The sequence below is a fragment of the Myotis lucifugus genome, unplaced genomic scaffold, assembly GCF_000147115.1.
Source record: "Myotis lucifugus unplaced genomic scaffold, Myoluc2.0 scaffold_88, whole genome shotgun sequence".
In the NCBI taxonomy this organism is placed as follows: domain Eukaryota; kingdom Metazoa; phylum Chordata; class Mammalia; order Chiroptera; family Vespertilionidae; genus Myotis; species Myotis lucifugus.
Genome location: NW_005871136.1, coordinates 4,232,814 through 4,246,099, shown reverse-complemented (window position 1 = coordinate 4,246,099; position 13,286 = coordinate 4,232,814). Strand labels below are relative to the sequence as shown.

The 13,286-nt window shown below is 35.5% G+C and overlaps 1 protein-coding gene across 1 annotated transcript in view; it reads left to right on the top strand.

Moving 5' to 3' along the window:
• Positions 1–6,910: 6,910 nt before the first annotated feature.
• GLG1 (golgi glycoprotein 1) overlaps positions 6,911–13,286 on the top strand; it is a 47,782-nt gene continuing 41,406 nt past the window's right edge. The window contains exons 1-3 of the mRNA XM_023756099.1: positions 6,911–6,988; positions 8,704–8,736; positions 11,154–11,240. Coding sequence (XP_023611867.1) covers positions 6,911–6,988; positions 8,704–8,736; positions 11,154–11,240 — 198 coding nt within the window. The remainder of the gene's footprint in view (positions 6,989–8,703; positions 8,737–11,153; positions 11,241–13,286) is intronic.

Sequence of the window (13,286 nt, the reverse complement as noted above, 5' to 3'; positions counted from 1 at the left end):
CTAGGGGATTTTTGTGATCTACCAAGAATTTATTTCATTAGTATTCTAATATTTTTAAGAAGAATTTCAAGATATATGTAAATTGGAGCCAAATTTATGTTAACAAAATTAGTTGTGCCGTTGCCTGCTCTGTGACGTCATGGTTGCACCAACTAAGAATTAATTAAGAACATAGATTTGAAATTCTTACTCAATTTCAGGTTGAATAAAGTGTCCCTTGTGAGATATTTTTAGAATGGTAGAACTGCTAAAGGACTTGCTGTGTGAGTCAGGTTCTCATTCAGAAACTGGTATTGAATATCAACTTTCAAACTTTGCATTTTTCATTCTGAATTAATTATTCTTCTTTTCTGAAAATGCAAGTTTAAGTTGTCATCCGTGGATTAAATAAATTCTTTATATGTATCACAAGAATACAAGTTTTGATATCAGGCCATTTAAATGATCCCTCTGTTTAAAAGTGGATTTTTTCACAGATGTAAACTGTTGTGAGTTGGTAATTATGCTGTTGGAATTGTCAGAGAGCTTCAGAAAGATACGGCTCTAATTTTTATGAAAAAGGTTTGAAAAAATGTGTTTTTCTTTTTTCATCATAGTTCAAATTCAGAGCATTCTAATGACAGAGGATGGGATTCATGATTGACTATGATGAACAATTGCATAGTCTTACCCAGTCAGTTAGTTGCTTTCTTCATTATGCAGAAAGAAAGCTAATTATGAAAAAATGTTTGAATTTTGTCATAAATGGAAATGGTAGCCTGAAGTCAATACACAGATGCAAGACACTTTTGTTGTATCTTATCTATTTTGGTGGTAATTAATTATGTAATCCCTGTGTACTTAATCTTAAATTCTAAGGCAATGGTGATTAGTCATCTTTAGAAAAGAATCTTCTGTTCATTTTTTCTGTTTCTGTTTTTCTGATATTTTTAGAGAGTATTATAATTATAACTAAATTATTGGTGAAATAGGAAACAGCTTGAGGAGGTAACTTACATTTATAGGAATTGCTTTTGTTTTTTGTCTTTTTGTTGTTGTCAATCCTTACCCGAGGATATTTTTCCACTGATTTTTAGAGACAGTGGAAGGGATGGGGAGGGACAGAGAGAGAGAAACATTGACTGGTTGCCTCCTGCACATGCCCTGACCAAGAATGGGATTGAGTTTGCAACCGAGATATGTGCCCTTGACCGGAATCGAACTCGTGACCCTTCAGTCCATGGTTTAATGCTCTCTCCAGTGAGCCAAACTGGCTAGGACTTGATTTTAAAAAAATATATTTTTATTGATTTTAGAGAGGAAGGGAGCGGGAGAGAGAAATAGAAACATCAATGATGACAGAGAATCTGATCGGCTGCCTCCTGCACATCCCCAACTGGGGATGGAGCCCACAACCCAGGCATGTGCCCCTGCCCCCTGACCTGAATCGAGCCCATTACTCTTCAGTTCACAGGCCGACGCTCTATCCACTGAACCAAACCAGCTAGGGCTGCTTTTTTTTTAATTGAGGCACCACCACCTCTAGGGGGCAGGGGGGACAAAATAAAACTAGAAAAACGTAGACATTTTTAATAGCCCCAAAATGAACTAATAAAGAGGCAGTTTTAAAGCAGGGAAGTCAACTTTCTTTTTTTTTTTTTTTAATTTTATTGATTTCTTACAGAGAGGAAGGGAGAGAGAGAGAGAAAGTTAGAAACATCGATGAGAGAGAAACATCCATCAGCTGCCTCCTGCACATCTCCTACTGGGGATGTGCCCGCAACCCAGGTACATGCCCTTGACCGGAATCGAACCCGGGACCCTTCAGTCCGCAGGCCGATGCTCTATCCACTGAGCCAAACCGGTTTCGGCAAGTCAACTTTCTTATACACTAATTCTTTGTTCTGAAAGCAGGGACAATTTTTAGTAACCAGTTGAATAATTATTTTGTAAGTCATGGATATTGAAATCATTTGTTCAGTTTCAAATCTTTAGAAAGGAAGTATTAATATATTTACTTCTCTTTCTTTACAAACTTTATTCACTTGCGTTTAGCCAAAAATTCCCCTATATTATTTTATGTTCTAAAATGTGTATTTGGTAATTTTTAGATAAAGTTTAAAAATTAAAATCTGGCCCTAGCCAGATTGACTTAGTGGATAGAGCTTTGACCTGCAGACCGAAGGATCCCAGGTTCGATTCTGGTCACCTTGGTTGCAGGCTCCCCCCCAGCCTGGGCCCTGGTCAGGGCATGTGCAGGAGGCAACCAATCGATGTGTTTCTCTCACATTGATATTTCTCTCTGTCTTTCCCTCTCTTCCACTCTCTCTAAAAATCAATGGGAAAACATCCTGGGTGAGGATTTAAAAAGAAATTTGACTAAGGTTTTTTTTTTAGTAAGTTACTTAATTAGATAAAATATCTGTGTGAGTTATGTCCTAAATTTTTATTTTTAAAAATCTGTCAGGAATTACATACATTGACTTGGATATATGCTTCTGAATTTTTCGTCAATAGTATAGCTAGCCTCCCACATTCATAATATTGTAAGAGTTCTCACCAGACAAATGACTCAGAGTAGACATATACATGTACACGGTACTATTTACTAACCCTTTTACTTTATTAGAATTAAAGGGCAGTGAGGGTATTTTCATTTTAAAGGTATAAGACAGGGAAGTCTTGACCTCACCATAGCCCGAACCCTGCCCTGCACTTACCTGAGACTGTCTAAGAACCAGGGATAAATGGGCCCTGGTTTGTGGGGGTCTTGCCTATCGTCTTTTACCCTTTTAAAACTCAACATGTTCCTGTAGAAGTAACCGTACATTATGCTTGGCATTGAGTTTTGGGCTGCTCCTCAGAGCTGTGCCTAAAGTAGTATCCCAGTCAGTAGTGTGCTCCAGCACCTGGGACTGAGAGGAATATGACAGTAGTAAGAAGCCCCTCCATGTTTACTACTGTGTGCAGCCAGATGGTCCTGGTGCTTGAGCAAAAGGAGTCTGCAAGAGCTGGCTGAAACGAACCAAGAAAGATGCAGGGGACCTTGACTGGCAACCAGCTGAAATGATCGGAACCTTTCTCTGAACCCAGACCAGAGGCAAATATTTAGATCAGGAGGAAAAAGGATTTTTTCTTGACTACAGGACTGGTTCCTTCCTTTATGTCCCAGCAAAAAGCTTTGCATTGCTTCCCATTGATTCTTCTACATTCAGTGAGATCTTTGAGTCCTGCTTTCTAGAGATGGATTTTTCCAAATCTTTCTGTGTTTAGGTATTTTGTATTATTTTTGGTCCAGTTAGTGTAAATTTCTTCAGCCTTTAGAAGATCAGTACTTTATAGTTTCTGAAGTAGCTGTTCTTATTCCTTCTTTAAATTAATAAATATTTAAAGATTTCAAAAAAGAAGATGTAACTATACAGTATTTCCCAGCTGTTACCCCACCACTCCCTGGGGAAGCCCATAGGTAAATAACAGTAAATGAAATCACCACACTCTGTACTATGTTTAGCATAACATTAATTTGGATTATGGGAAATCATTATTGGGCCAGTGTTCAGATTTTATTAAAACTTTGTAGGTACCCCATCACATATTAGGAGATGCCAAATATGTAAACCTAAGAATGGTCACCATAGGGTTCCTCACTATTTATCTCATTCAAGTCTCTGCTCTCTGCCCAGAATGTGCCTTTCCAACGCTTACCCCCGTCTCATCTTCCACAACATACACGAAGCATCACAGCATCAAATCACAACCTCCTTTTAAGGCTCAACTGAAATGTGCCCTCCTCCATTCGACTTACTGATTTCCTTTCTATCTTACTCGTGGGGTTGGTGTTACTTTTTTCATGCTTTAAAATAGCAGGCCCTTCCCTACCCCTACAATCTCCATGCTCTGCTTTGTATGATGGTAGGTACAGATTTGTGCTTTTTCTCTTCTACCACACTAATTTACTAGCATCTGTAACCTTTTTTTAATCTCCCACTGGTCCTGATAGTAAATCCTTTTTGAAAAGATGTATGAATGTTAAAGAATCATACAAAAGAACAACTCTTCAGTGAATCAGAACATAAAGCCTTTGTTGATCGCTGACATTTTGGAAAAAACTATACCTGGATACAAACAGGAAAAATTAATCCTGAGCCTAGAATAAGGCACTAAGAAGAACTTAATTATGAATCTGAGTAAGATTCAGTGTATACTTAGTGAAAGTTTATCAAGACTAAAAGACTGGGTTTATCTAACATTACTAACTATATTATATTGAATTTGCTCTATTGATGGGTAGAAGTGGGTGGTTTGGACCAAGTTAATAAATGGATTGCTTATATGGTTTCTTATAAATAAACTCCCAGGAGAATTTATTTACTACTGCAGTAGAATGTCTCATCAGAAGGAGGCATCTGGTTGTTGCCCAGCCTTCAGATTTTGTCAAGACCATGAAAGCACTGACACTATTAGCATTTTTTTGGTTTGTTTTCTCCCAGGTGATTAATAAGCAGAGTTTATTGTCACTTAATTGAGTGCCAGGTATGATCTGCTGGGTAGTTCAACTTCAGTGTATGTAACTTTAGAATGTTCCATATTTTAAGACACAATCCAACTCCCAAGCAGAAACAGACAACATCCAAGTTAGTTTTGTGAATCTTTAATATCTCCTGCCAAACTCATTAACTCAGCCTGCTTACCTTGGGGAAATCATAGTTCCAGACTTGTACTTTCTGTAAAAACCATCCTCTTAAATGAATGTGATGGTTGAACATTCAGACTCGAACTTTTCAGTCGTGTATTCTGAAACCTGTTTGCTGTGACTTTGACCAGCAGAGAATGATTAAGATGAAGAAGGAAACCAAAATCATAATATGCAAATGATCAGCATTAAAGGATGTGGAATTCAGTAATATTTCTACTTTTATATTCCACACCTCAGATTTTATAGACTCATAAAGCTAGAAAGAATCTCAACCATCTTAAACCAATATTTCTTCATCTTTTCTTGTCTTGGATTTTTTTGAGATTATGATGATGACTGTGGATCTCTTGTCAAAAAAAATGTACTCACATATAAAAGTGTATATTTAGATTTAAGACATTTTCTCTCCTAAAGTCTGTTAATAGCTCCTAAGTGGAAGAAATCCCTTTTCTAGTCCAATGTTCTCAGGGGTCTGGAGAAGTTAAGTGACCCACCCAAAATCAAACTGCTTCTCTCCTGACTACTTCAGTTAGCCGGTCATTCTTCCACCATTCTGTTCCTTTCCTTAAAACCAATTCTGTCCCTGGCCGTTGAGTGTAATCCTGTGCAACAAAAGGTTGCCAGTTCCATTCCTGGTAGGGCACATGCCCCGGTGTGTGCAGGTAGCAGCCAATTCACATAGATGTTTCTCTCTCTCCTTTTCCCTCCTTTCTCTAAAAAAAAATCAATTTAAAAATCTTAAAACAAAACAAAAATACCAATTCTGAATTTACAAAACTTAAAGGAAGGACTGGGGATGTTAAGCTTTAAAATCAACTGTTTCAGCTTTGGCTTACTCAACTAGGAGATTAAAGTACTGTAATTAATACCCAAAACATTTAAATCATTGATTTAGAAAAGCCAAATGAAGTTAGCACAGTTGTTCTTTTTAAAAAAATCCTCACCCAAGGGTCTGTTTTTACTGATTTTAGAGAGATAGGAAGGGAGAGAGGGAGATAAAAACATCAATTGATTGCCTCCCAGGGACCAAACCCGCAACCCATGTATGTGCCCTGACTGGGAGTTGAACCCAAAACCTTCCAATTTACGGTACAACACTCCAACCAACTGAGCCAGACTGGCCAGGTAGGAAAAGTTTTTTATAACTTGCTGTGGTTATTCAAAGGCTAATCCAGAATTTCTAATTGATCTAATTATTCCACCAGTTTCTTACCTGGGCTACCTACATCTAAATTCATCATATATCTGTCAAATCACTCCAGAGCAGTGATTTTCAACCTTTTTCATCTCATGGCACACATAAACTACTAAAATTCTCGGACAGCTATTGTGTTGCCTGTTGTCATATTTTTTATTTGACAATCTAAGGGAAAAGAGGTTGGTGCCCTTGACTAACAAGCATTACATGTTTTAAAAATTCTTGCAGTACACTGGTTGGAAATTGCTGTTCTAGAGCACTAGTTCTGTTTATTCATCATGTCTGCCTTTCTTTTTCTTGTAACTCCCAAAGGCCCCCAGCTCCCCATCACTGTGCTTAACCTGACCTACCGAGCCTTTTGGAGGAGGTACCAAACTGAAAGCATAAATCCAGTTTTATCTCCTAGGAGTGTGCCTTTCATCACATTACTCAGTTTCTCTGTATTGCAATATCTTCACCTGTAAAATTGAACACATTACCACTTATCTTCCAGCCTGTCACGTTGTAAGAAATAAATGTAGCCCCTAGCTCAGTTAGTTGACAGCTTTCACTATTTCTTACTATAACCATCACATTCTTCATTGGAGTCAGGTAGGTGTCTCCCTTTCTCCCTTCCTCTCTCTAAAGACAATAAGTTAAAAAATGACAACAGCCAAAAACAATAGCTATTCAGTGCGAATGAATCAAAATTATACCCTTTTGTCAGATGGGCAAAAAACATTATATATTTCTTGGTGTGCTGAAGAATTTTAGTAATTAGTTTATGTGTGCCAAGAGATGGAAAAATTTGAAAATCACTGTTCTGAACCAATATTATGTCCTTTGATTGTAAAAGCCCTTTTAAATTCCTAAGATTAATTATTTGCCATTATACTTAGAAATTCTTCATAGCTCTTTAGTTCTATGAATATCAATGGCTTAACATCATAACCTTGTTCTTAAAGTATTTCTATGTTGTCATCTTCTCGTTCTGAATCTAGAATGAAAGAAAAATAAGAAAAGTTGATTGTTGATTGCAAATCAAAGCAACAAAAGCGATGAAAGCCAAACACCGGTCTCCAAATTTGCAGTTCATTTGTCTCTGTGGATTAGGTCATTCCTTCATCAAAAGTACAGTACTCTGTAATTAATAAAGAAATTCATTAAATTAGATCATAATTGTTACCAATTGCAATTTAAAGGTTTTGGAATTTGCTTGATAGGTATATTAGTCACTTTTTTCTTTAAAATTTCAAGGGCTTCTAATGACAAAGGTTTATTTTTCTTGCTCATGGTGGGTCAGTTAGCATGGCTCTGCTCCGGGCTCCTGGTTGGATTTAGGTCTGCTCCGCGTGTCTCCTTGTACTAGCAGCATCCTGGACATGTTCTTCTCAGGAATGTGAGAGCACAATTCAACCACCCAAGCACATTTAAAGTTTATGCTCATAATATCTCCTTAGCTAAAGCAAGTCCTAGCCTAACGTCAGTAGAGCAGGGTGTGTGTGCCAAGTCCACAGCAGGAGGCTGTGCAGTTACAGGGTAAAGGATCCAGATATCAAATCCTATAAAGAGTGACAACTGAGGAAAATAACTCAGTCTACCACTATATAGGGAAGCAAGTCATTAAAACAATCATATATTTGCTATTATAGGTTCCTTTGGACTGTAAACATGACAACAGTTTTTTTCCCATGGTAGCTCACATGTTATTTGACTAGGTTATTTTGAAAATTCCCCAATGCTCTGAATTTTTTTCAAGAATGCCCCTTTAATATAAAGTTATTTAGTAGAAATGAATAGGAGTAAAAATTTATAGTGATATTAATTGCCTTCCACGTTTTGTTTGAGAAAGAACTAGGATTGCTGATTGGTTGAAAAATCTAAAGGAGGGATAAAGTAGAAAACGGCCTAAACTAAAAGCATTCTTGCCTGGCCAGAGTGGCTCAGTGGTTGAGCATCAACCTACGAATCAGGAGGTCACAGTTTGATCCCGGTTAAGGCACATGCCTGGGTTGCAGGCCTGATCCCCAGTGGAGGGTGTGCAGGAGGTGGCCGATTGATGGTCCTCTCTCATCATTGATGTTTCTATCTCTCTCTCCCTCTCTGAAATAATATATATATATACATATATATATATTTTAAGTTAAAAATAAAATAGATAAAGGAGATGTGTATTTCAAAGCTATACAATATTAGGCATAACCTAGTCCAGCTTTTTTGTCATGAAATCGGAAGTGTATTTTATCTCTGGTACATGTACCTGGCTTTACAAAACAGATGTATTCATGGGAATATACTAGTATATATAATTTCTGTTTTTTTTAACTTTCTATTTTTAATTATAAACTTGCAAGATTATAGATGTTACAAGATTATAGAAGGTACAAACATAGTACACAGAGCTCCTGTGTACCCATCACCCAGCTTCCCCTAATAGTGACAGGAGACTAATTTTTAAATCATTGATGGACCTCCTTTGCTCTCTTAAATAAGCCTGTTTTCTTAGATATTTAATTTTCTTTAAAGAAAGGACATCCTTATTGTGCCTGATCCTCTTTAGCTTTCAGAATTATGAAATGTCACATAAGGACTCTATGTCACTATTGCTTTATCTCTAGTACATTCTTCTTCAGTTTCCCCGTTTTCAGATTGTACCATTGGTTGGGAAAGGATTATATCTCACCTACTTTTCTGTTGTATTTTTCAGTAAAAGCCCCATTTTACTCCTTATTTTGAAGAAACATATTTAGTTGAATATTCAAACTTCTTGTTTTGAGTTTATTTTGGTGGTGTTTGAAAACTTGAGATTTGAGATTTTTTAAAAACATCATCTCTCCTTTTTTCCTTTTAGCCTGAAAATGAAATTTCTTCAGATTGTAATCATGTAAGTATGACTTTTCATAATTCACCATATGTGCTTTATATATATGATGAGAAAATTTGGGATGCTTTCCCTGATGTTTTAGGAAGCATTATGTTTTTCTTAATTCTCTTAATCTTAAAAAAAGGCTGATAAACCTGTATAAGGGCCATGATAAATTTATAAATATCCCTCCTCTGTAGAAACCAACAAGTTCTGCCAAATAATATTTCTGTACTTGAACTTAAAATTTTTTACAGCTACCATATGAAATAATTGTTTCTGTGTTTATCAAGTTTACAAGTTAGATTTCTGTATTTTAAAGTTGTTTCATTTAGTCATTATAAAGTCATCCAGTAGTTGCAGAAGTGACTATAGGTTCCTCAAAGCCTAAAATATTTACTTTCTGGCTCTTTGCAGAAAAAGTTTGCTAAACACTGCTCTGGCCTATGGATAGAAATATAAATTTTAAAAACTTAAAAAAAAAAACACCAGTCATCTTAAAATGCATATATGCTTTATTTCAGCATTTCTACTTCTAGGGATTTATGTGTAGTTAGTTATAATTAAAAGAATGGATTAAAAATGTGTCTATAAAAGGCTATTTGTTATGGCATTATATATAAAGCAAAAGATTGGGGGGGGAAAACCTCAAAATTCATCTGTAGACTCAATTTGGCAGAGGGGAAGCCCAAAAAGAAGCTGATACGTGCCTTAGAACCCCAAGGGCTGGAGAATAGTAAGTATATGAAAGGAAAACAGGGACAAATAGTGTACAGAAAACAGGAGAATTGATGTCATAAAAGGAGAAGATTAGGACCCAGACACAGAGGGAAGAATGTGAATATTTAAGGAGAAGATGGCCGGCCTTCTACAAGAGGAGAGAGGCCTCAGAAAAAAATCAGTACTATTGACACCTTGTTCTCAGACTTCTAGACTCCAGAATTGTGATAAAAATAAATGTCTGTGTTTAAGACACTCAGTCTGTAGTATAGTGTTATGACAGACCTGGCAATCTAATAAAACACGTGGGTTGGCATTATAATTTTCCCCATTATTGGTAACGGAACAAATTTTTAAAATTGAATAACTTTCTACCTAGTAGAGAGTTCAGGGATAAATTAATGTCATTAAAGCAAGAGATAAGATAGTTATGAACAATTTTTTTGGCCAGTGAAATTGAAAATGTTGATGCAATGGACAAATTCCTAGAAAAACAAACTTACTAAAACTAACATAAGTTGAATATCTGAATAACCCAATGTTTATTTTAAATCAATAAAGAAAAAAAAGATTATGATACCAAAAAAAAAAAAATTGGATCTGTAAATAAAAATCTTCCCAAAAATGAAACTTCCAGGACCAGATGGATTTATTGGTTAATTTTTACACACCAGTCTTTCAGACAGTAAAAACGTGGAAACATTTTCCTGTTTGTTACAAGGCTATCATAACCTTAATATCTCCTAACAAGTATATATCAAGAAAAGAAGCACAGGCCAATGTCAGTCATGAGTTATAGATGAGACAATGCTAAGCAAGTTAGTAGCAAACTGAATCCAGTAAAATATAAGGAGGGAAATACATCAAGACTGAATTGGTTTTACTCTATAATTGAGGTTAAGTTTAATATTTGAAAAATAATCACAGTGAAGAAGAAAAATAATGTTAAATCTCAATAGACACATTAAAAAGCATTTGGTTAAATTCAATACTAGTTTTTTAAGCTTTTATTATGGGAAATTTTCTAAAATGCATAATTAGATTAAGGATTTCATGGATAGGTTAATTTACAAAAATCAGTTGTATGTTCTGTTGACCAGCAATGAATAATTGAAAATGAAATTAAGAAAACAATTTCATTTATAATAGCATCAAAAAGAATCTAATACTGAGGAATAAAGTGTAATAAAAGGAGTGTAAAGTCAACCTTATGGTGTCAAGGGTTTTAAAGGAATGAAGACAGATATATCTGGAAACTAGACTCTCGGTGACTCTCCTTCATCAACTGATTTATGAAAGTTCTGTTGATTGTGAAATCTGTGACTAAACCCCAAAATCTCAGCTTTTGGATTAGAGTTTTTGGGCTTAAGCAGAATTTAGCTTATACTACCTATTTATATTTTCTCTGAAAACTACAGCAGGGATTTTGGTTTTAGTTTTTTTCTTGACTTAAAAAAAAATGTTTAGTAAAAAAAAAATATCTGAATGGTAGTTTTATTTTGTCTGTACCTTTTTCCCTTTGTATCTACAAATGCAGTGGCATTTTGTTCCCCTTTTCTGTTCGTTAACTGAAGTCTGAATATGCTTTATCTGACTCTGTACAATGAACTTTTATCATTTATTTGTGTCATAATTTATCATAAATCACTTATATTTATGAAATTGATGGTAAATTTCATACAAGTCTAACTGAAGTTTGTTTCTTCTCTTGTACCTAGTTGTTGTGGAATTATAAGCTGAACCTAACTACAGATCCCAAATTTGAATCTGTGGCCAGAGAGGTTTGCAAATCTACCATATCAGAGGTAGGTTGTAAAAGAATTTTGTGGGTGTTTAATGACATAGAAGAGAAAATTACATCTCTATCAGACTAGTCATTAAGGGAGGAATGACTCATTCAGTTACTTTACTTTTCTTGGAATTCACATCTGTATTGGTTGAGAGATAGGCCAAGGCCAGTGTAATTAGACTTCTTTTTGTTAATGTTCACCTACACTTACAGTAGGATGCTGTTGATTCAGGCAAGCTGATAATCAGGCTCTGTTGGTACCCAGAGAATACAACTGCTTCTGTCTTCAGCTCTGCTCTCACACTTTCACAGTCTGCTTATGTCTGAGGCATACCAAAATGGTTTCCCCAGGAGGCTTATAAATATTCCTAAGTATTTTGGCTATATAGTTGGATCAATGGAACCACAGAGGCATATGCTTCAAATAATAGGAGTTAGCCTTAAAAATATGTATAAAAAGATTATGTCAATTGTTATAAATGGATGTTGAGACTAAAGACAAAAATAATGAAAATGTGTAGTATTGTATGGATGTTAATTGGGGAAATTTTTCAATTCTCTTGGCTTAATGTGAACAAATAATATTAGTGAAAATTGCGATATAGAAATTCTTATTTCATTTTTTGTAATCAGTAATAGAAATTCCAGAAAGCCAGAGATTTCTGTATATTGAAATATACAGAGCACACAGTTGCTATTTTTCCACCTCAAACATAATTATCATAGATCTTGCAACATGTAGATCTATCCTCAAACTACCCTATTTGGTGACTTAAGTCGGGAACATTTTCTCCTGAGCTTTTAAGGAAGACCCTGCTCCAACAATTAAGCCTTCAGCTTGTGTTCCTCACTTAAGTCATTATGGGATTTTGTAGAACCTGTTTCTTCCTCAAACCTTCTAATCTTGGATCAGATATGTTTTATTCTTTTATAGCAGTGACCTTTCTTCATATTTACTCTTAGGCTTCAGAATAGAATGACCTATCTTTGAAACATTGATCTTCAGCTTCTAGCTTCAATATTCTTCTTATCACATTCCCTTAGGTAGCGACAGAGCTATACATACCAGTTTGATTGCCATGTGGAAATTTAGCTTAGAGTATATGCAGATACATCAGAATGATTTCACTGTGCTTGCTTATTTTATATATATATTCAAAGGTTTTAAAGGAAGAAGATCGCTGGAAACTAGACTCTGGAATCACACACACACACACACACACACACACACACACACTTTTTAATAATGTGTATGTAATGATGGCCCTCTTGTAACCTTTGGGGGGTGCTTTGATTCTGTAAAAGATTCAGGTGACACGGACACTTCTCCTTTCCTTGAGGGAGATTATATCAGAGTCAAGAAAATTAAATATCAGGAAAAACATAGTTGCCAACTAAATATTTTATCCTACATCTCCTTCCTGTCTTTCTTAATTTTGGAATCCTACTTCCAAGGAGAAAAACAATATCCCAAGAATACCTGCAAATTACAAACCAAATTTTTAATATACCCCCATGATTGAGCCAAATACTGCTTGCTTTCCCCAAGCCTTCATGTCAGCAACAGAGTGGATCTGCGCCCCAGCCACTTCAGAGTTAACGCCCACCCATAAATATATTGATGATTTAATGCTGTTTTTTGCTCTTAATCTTAGAAATTTTCCTTCTGTCATATTAAACTTTTATCCAATAGAATGGTTGAAGAAAAGTATAAACTTCTAATTCAAATACTAAACATCCTATTGGAATTGGCAGTGAACTGAAATACAAATAGGTATTACATCTCTGTGTTTCAGTAAAATCTCAAGTGATTAAAAGTAAATATACGTTTAATTTCTTCTTAGGGTTCAATTCAAACTGTGCTCTTGTTCTTTCTTCAGATTTGTAAACCTGCTGATTTCCCAGCATTAGAGCCTATCTGAATATTTCTACTTCGTTAAATTTTCAAACCCAGGTGTCTACCACTACCCTGTTGTGTGTGTTTTTAATACATGTTTTTTTCAGGAAGGGAGAGGGAGAGGGAGATACAAACATATTGATGCAAGAGAATCATTGATCAGCT